The following is a 6,238-nucleotide window of genomic DNA, read 5'->3' as shown; positions in this document are numbered from 1 at the left end:
TGGGCCACATGGGAAAAATGACAACTACGGTTTCTGAAAAGAAACCGCATCTTGCGCTGCCCCGGGTTTCCTCATTGTCCGGCGGGGTTGCCTGTGGATCCCACAGCGACCCGCGGTCGCTTTAAGACCAAACAAAGCAACTCCACCCTGGCGGGTTGCGCCCCTCCCGCAAGCGCGTCGCTGCGACGTGGTTGGCGGGCTGCAGCGTCACGTGCACGCCAGCGCAGGCAGTGATTGGAGGAGCCTAGGTAACAGATCGGCCGGTCAGCCGCTGGGCGGCGGGACTTGTAAGCTCCGGGTCGAGGTGCAGGTGACCTCCGGCATCCAAAAGCTTTTCCCTCAGTTAGCATGGCTGCTGCCGGCGAGCGGCTGGGACGTTGATGAGGGAAGCGCGCGAGGCTTTTCTGAGGCTTTGCCAGCGATCCCTCAGCAATGGCGCTCCGGTCGCGGCTCTGGGAGTGGCTGTCGGTTTGCAGGAACCCTGGTAATTCTGGCTTCTCTCAGGTGACCCCCCAGGGCCTGCACGTTAAGTGTGTGTTCGCAAGCCGCGTTTTCTGTTAACCGCCCCCGACCCCCGTGTCCCCGAGCAGGATACTGGCACTGCGGAGACAATAGGAAATTAAGAACCAGGGTCTGTGATGACTGTACTCTGTGACCAGACTCCCCTCTTGTCTCCCTTCCGGGGAGTGGATGGGGACAGAGGTGGGGTCAGAGTCCCGTTTTGTCCGTGTTTGTCATTTCTCAAGATACTCGTGGTGGTTCCCATTCTTAGGGTGTGGGGTCGCAGCGTTCTCAACGAGTTCCAAGCCAGCGCCGAAGCCTGACGTGGACCCTCTGGATAATGGAGCTGTTGCCCGAGAGTTCACCAATCGGAACCCCCGCAATCTGGAACTCTTAGGAGTGGCCAGGAAAGAGCGGGGTTGGGGGACAGCGTGGCCCTCCCGAGAGTTCTGGCACAGGTAATTAAGGCGGCTATTTAATCGGTCTCGCAGAGCAGTGCGCGGTACCCTACAAATTGTTTCAATTCAGTCCACCGGCCAGGTGTTTCCGGAGATTGTCTAATCAGGAAGCAGCCACTGGCTGGCGGAGGGGCTAGTGGGCGGGGATGGGGGTCGGGGGACCTTGCGGGGAGGCGGGGATGGGCCCGGAGAGACAGACCATAAATAGGTGTCAGGGTCAGGGAGAAAATTTAAAGAGGGTGATGTTCGGAGGGGGAGACTGGGCGCCTGCTAAGGTCCCTTCTGAAAGACAGTTTGCCGAGAAGAGCGTTCCCGGCAGAGGAGATGGCCGTGGTGGGAATGGGCTCGCGTGTGTGAACCACAAGGCCAGGGTACCTGGAGCTCAGTGTGCACAGGAGTGAACAGTGTGGGAGGGAAATGGTGCGGTAGGTGGGAGACAGATCATTAGCTTTGTAAACTGAAGTAAGCACGTCACAGTTGTTCACAATAGTGGGAAGCTGAGAGTTTAATAAATTTTGAACTTGAAGACCATTCTGGTTGCTCTGGGGAGAAGTTTGTAAGGGGGGGAAGAATAGAAGCAGGGAGACAAGGGAGGAGTCTGTTCTTTGTTATAAAAATGGTTATTTATTGAACACTTTGTATCTACCAGGAACCCTTAGTTGCTTTTTGTGCACTTTCTCACTTAACCCTTAGAATTACCTTATGAAGCAGGTACAGTAATTTCCTCCATTTTATGGGAGCAAGAGAATCGAGGCTTAGGGGAGACCAGGTTAATAAACTATAGAGCTAAGTTATAAACATGTTTTTGTCTGACCTGCCTGAGAGCCAAGACACTATAAATTGTTACCACTGTGTTGCTTTATATTATTTACTTGGTTATTTACTTAGTAAACATGTTAAGAATGGAGTCTTTCTTTCTTTCTTTCTTTCTTTCTTTCTTTCTTTCTTTCCTTTTAAATATTTTTATTTATTTGACAGATCACAAGTAGGCAGAGAGACAGGCAGAGAGAGAGGAGGAGGAGGCAGGCTCCCTGCTGAGCAGAGAACCCTATGTGAGGCTCTATCCCAGGACCCTGGGATCATGACCTGAGCAGAAGACAGAGGCTTTAACAACGGAGCCACCCAGGCGCCCCATGAATGGAGTATTTCTTACAGACTATATAAAATTGTAATTGCAAGTTACATAGGAGTCATAACTGTGTGACACATTCATTCAACAAACCTTAGGCCTATGGCACTTCAAAGGCATTGCATGTCATCCTTGTTAGCAAAAATTTTATGTTTTGTTGTAGAAGAGGGAATAAGGTTAATAAAATTTTACAGTTGCTATGATGCATTTTTACTTAGTGTACATAGAAAGGAGTCAAAGGGAGTAGTAGGCAGATCACTTGAATTAATCTAAAATTCTTTTGACACATTCAACCTATTTACTTAATATTGGATTATTTAAGTAATTAGAGATCTATTTTCCCACTTCTTTTTTCCTATCTGGTGTATTCACAGTATTATCAATATAGCATTTTGGCATATTATAATAGGAAGTGACCTTAGAGAGGATGAGTCCTATGCCTTTGTTGAACAAATTGTTTAAGACAAGGATCAGCAAACTATGGCCCATGGGCCATAGTTGACTTGCAAGCTTAAAATTTCCTTCCTTTAAAATGTGAAAAAGAATCCCAAAGAATAATATTTTGTGATGTGAGAATGATATAAAATTCAAATTTTATTATCCACAAAGAATGTTTTATTGTAACATAACACCACTCATTTTCACCTGGCTGTTCTAGTATTATTATGGCTGAGTTGAGCAGTTGCAGGAGACTCTAGGGCTCACATACCTAAAACATTTACTATCTGAGTCCTAATGGAAAAGGACTGTTGACCTTTGATTAAGAAACTGTGATTTTGGGGGCGCCTGAGTGGCTCAGTCCTCAAACGTCTGCCTTCGGCCCAGGTCATGATCCCAGGGTCCTGCAATCATGCCCCACATCGGCTCCCTGTTCGATTGGGAACCTGCTTCTCCCTCTGCCAACCGCTTCCCCTGCTTGTGCTTTCTCTGTCTGTGTCTCTCTCTTTCTCTCTCTGTCAAATAAATAAATAAAATCTTTTAAAAAAAATTACAAATATTAGCTTACCACGTACACTCTTTGTCATCTGATCTTTTTCATCTGAATCCTCTCTGCCCCTTCAGAATACTTCCTTGTGTCGTTGAGGAACAGTGGCTCTGGAGCCAGACCCCTTGATTGAAGTCCTAGTTCTATCACTTACCATTAGTTGTAATCTTGCTGAAGTTACTAAACCTTTCTGTGTCAGTTTCTGTGACCTTAAAAAAAAGAGAAAGAAAAAGAAAAGAAAGGAAAAACCTGAGATCATTTTGAAACAGGAGCTCTGCCTGTAAGCAGGAGGACAGTGCCTGGCACAGTAGGTGCTCAACAAATGGCAACAGCAGCACTGCCGGAAGTGCTACGTCATTCTTTCTGTTGGCTGTATAGAATACCACCGTATGGCTGTCTTAGTGAGCTAGCTTCTTACTGATGATTACCGTAATGATCCCAAACAGGGTAGCAATGAATTGCCTAGTCCATGCATCTCATCAGTGAGATCGGCGTATTTTTATGGGCCCAAGAGTCTTTAATATTTTGTTGCTGTGAACGGTCTGTTCAAACATTTTGACTGTTAAGGTACTTTTTTTTTTTTTTAAACTAATTATAGGAGGCTCTCACGTATGGAAATTAGCCCCATGAATAATATGTGTTTAAAATATTTTTTGTTTCTTGCTGCCTTTTTACTTTAGTTTACTGTTTTCTTAACTGTAGAAAACTTGGTCAATTTTTTCTTTATAAAGGTTGGATGACATGGTTTGATGTCCTGTACAAATAGGCTTACTTTAGACTTAATCATAGAAAACAAACTGAGCATTGCTGGAGGGGAAAGAGGTCGGGGGATGGGATAACTGGGTAGTGGACATTAAGGTGGGCACGTGATGTAATAAGCACTGGATGTTATATAAGACTGATGAATCACTTTGAAACTAATGTTACATGTTAATAGAGTTTAAACTAACTAAATAAATAAGACTTAGTTTGACATTGTAAAAATATCTGCTTGCTAGTATTACAATTTCAGTTTTTAATTTAAATCTTTGATCGATCTTACATTTATTTTAGTGTTAGCTGGAAAGTAGAAACATAATGTAAGTAAATATCCTTACTCAACGGAGGGTCACAGAGCTTAGCTCTTCCTCCTGAAATCCTTTTTTGAAGTAATGCTGTGTAATTCTCACATCTCAAATACCAGATTTCTCCTGGATATTTGAAGTTAAGTGAAAATGTTTGGTTTATTGTTATTGAGGATATCCTCATAAAGACAGGGAAAACAGCTCTTCCAAGTCAAATCCAGGTTAACTGTGTTGAAGTAAGTGAAACAGACATTGTATTCTTGAGCAATATATAGGCATTTATTCACCTGAGGCCTTTTTTTTTTTTTTTTTTTTTTTAAAGATTCCACCTATTTTATTCGACAGAGAGAGAGATCACAAGTAGGCAGAGAGGCAGGCAGAGACAGAGGGGGAAGCAGGCTCCCTGCTGAGCAGAGAGCCCGATGCGGGGCTCGATCCCAGGACCCCGAGACCATGACCCGAGCCGAAGGCAGCGGCCTAATCCACTGAGCCACCCAGGCGCCCCACCTGAGGCCTTTTACCTTTAGGACCCTTTTGTGATTTTCTTCTCTCCTCATCTCCCTTAGGTTGCGAGTTATCAGGACTCAGCATCACGTGGAAGCGCGGGTTGAGCATCGCAGCGGCCAGGTTGTGGTTTCAGCATCCACTCGGGAATGGGCTATTAAAAAGCACCTTTACAGCACCAGAAATGTGGTGGCCTGTGAGAGTGTAGGACGAGTGCTGGCAGAGCGATGCTTAGAGGCAGGAATCAACTTCATGGTCTACCAGCCCACTCCTTGGGAGGCAGCCTCAGACTCGGTATTTTGGTTTTCATGTACTTATTTTTTAAAAAGTAAGAATTCCTGGGGCGCCTGGGTGGCTCAGTGGGTTAAGCCGCTGCCTTCGGCTCAGGTCATGATCTCAGGTCCTGAGATTGAGTCCTGCATCGGGCTCTCTGCTCAGCAGGGTGCCTGCTTCCCTCTCTCTCTCTCTCTCTCTGCCAACTTGTGATCTCTCTCTGTCAAATAAATAAATAAAATCTTTAAAAAAAAAAAAAAGTAGGAATTCCTGACAGCGGGTCGTTACACAGTAACAATAGTTGCATTTATTAAGTTCTTTCCATGTGGCAGATGCCAAGGTGGGTATCCTGACGTGTGTGACCTCATTCCATCCTCATTGCAGCCCAGAGGTCAGGAGTCATATGCCCCAGGTCACCTGAGGCTGGCTTGTCCCGAGTGAGTCCAGGGTGACTGACTGTAGAGCCACGATGTCCCCCACTCTGCTTCCCTGTCCATGTGTTAACATCTTGTCTGTATGATGAAATGCTGCTAATCTTCGACATCTCTAGAGTCTCTTATCTGTGTCATCGTTACCACTTTGTGGAAAAATCTGTGCAGGCTGAAGAGTTAGCAAGGAGCAAATCAGCTGTTTTCGTTCTCTTGGGAAGTGAACTGTTTATTGTCAGCTTTCTTGTTGTGCTGACTTAACTTTTTCCTTTTTTCGGGTCTTCAAAACCAGATAAAACGACTGCAGAGTGCCATGACGGAAGGCGGTGTGGTGCTGCAGGAGCCTCGGAGAATCTATGAATGAGAGAGGAGCATTGTTTGGAACCTATGAATACAAAAGCTGTGAGCTGTTCCGTCCTCCAGAAGAGAGCATCTGGAAGAACATCCAGCTTGGAATTTTTGTCTAATCATGTAACCGTGAAGTGTTGTCACTAGTTAAGGTCATCCCCACCTCCCCTTGCGTACGCGTTGAGGGGGCGGTAGTTTAATCAAGGGCTAAATTCTTCCCCTCTCTTGGACAGAAGTATCTGAGAAAAGCTGTTGTCAATTATGATTAACTTTGCAAGGACAAATGTTTATAAGTTAAAGAATAAACGCAGATTATGAGCTGTTTTTGGTTACGTGAAATCTTTGCCTTTGAGCCCTCTGTGGCGAGAGTACACATACGAGGTTTGTACAGACTGCTTGTTACCATGTCCAGCTCATAGTGGTTGATTTCAATAAATGAGAGCTGTTGCTACAGAGTGTGGACCTTTTTTTAAAATAGGAAATGTCCTTTTCAGTTAATTATTATAAACAGTGCTGTGAAGATAAAAGGGACAAATCATGACCTTATT

General features: G+C 45.1%; 1 protein-coding gene across 2 annotated transcripts; it reads left to right on the top strand.

Annotated features, from left to right (window-relative positions):
• The first annotated feature begins 260 nt into the window (after window positions 1-260).
• On the top strand, window positions 261-6,143 carry MRPL18 (mitochondrial ribosomal protein L18). Of its 2 annotated transcripts, none has more exons than XM_059176626.1 (4): window positions 261-484; window positions 773-959; window positions 4,704-4,786; window positions 5,635-6,143. In XM_059176626.1, exons 1-4 carry the CDS (start codon window positions 433-435, stop codon window positions 5,700-5,702), a joined length of 390 nt encoding a protein of 129 aa, XP_059032609.1. In that variant the 5' UTR covers window positions 261-432; the 3' UTR covers window positions 5,703-6,143. The 2 variants fall into 2 exon arrangements, with proteins under 2 accessions (XP_059032609.1, XP_059032608.1); XM_059176625.1 differs by having other exon boundaries at window positions 271-484; window positions 4,704-4,935.
• Window positions 6,144-6,238: the final 95 nt, after the last annotated feature.

Source organism: Mustela lutreola, chromosome 6, assembly GCF_030435805.1.
Source record: "Mustela lutreola isolate mMusLut2 chromosome 6, mMusLut2.pri, whole genome shotgun sequence".
Classification (NCBI taxonomy): Eukaryota; Metazoa; Chordata; class Mammalia; order Carnivora; family Mustelidae; genus Mustela; species Mustela lutreola.
Note: the sequence above shows the minus strand (reverse complement) of the source record. Positions and strands in the feature narration are given on the sequence as shown.

Coding starts and splice junctions, on each gene's coding strand:
- MRPL18 (XM_059176625.1), top strand. CDS start 433: ATGGCGCTCCGGTCGCGGCTCTGGGAGTGGCTGTCGGTTTGCAGGAAC. Junction 485..772: donor GTCGGTTTGCAGGAACCCTG/GTAATTCTGGCT, acceptor TCCCATTCTTAG/GGTGTGGGGTCGCAGCGTTC. Junction 4,936..5,634: donor GGGAGGCAGCCTCAGACTCG/GTATTTTGGTTT, acceptor CTTCAAAACCAG/ATAAAACGACTGCAGAGTGC.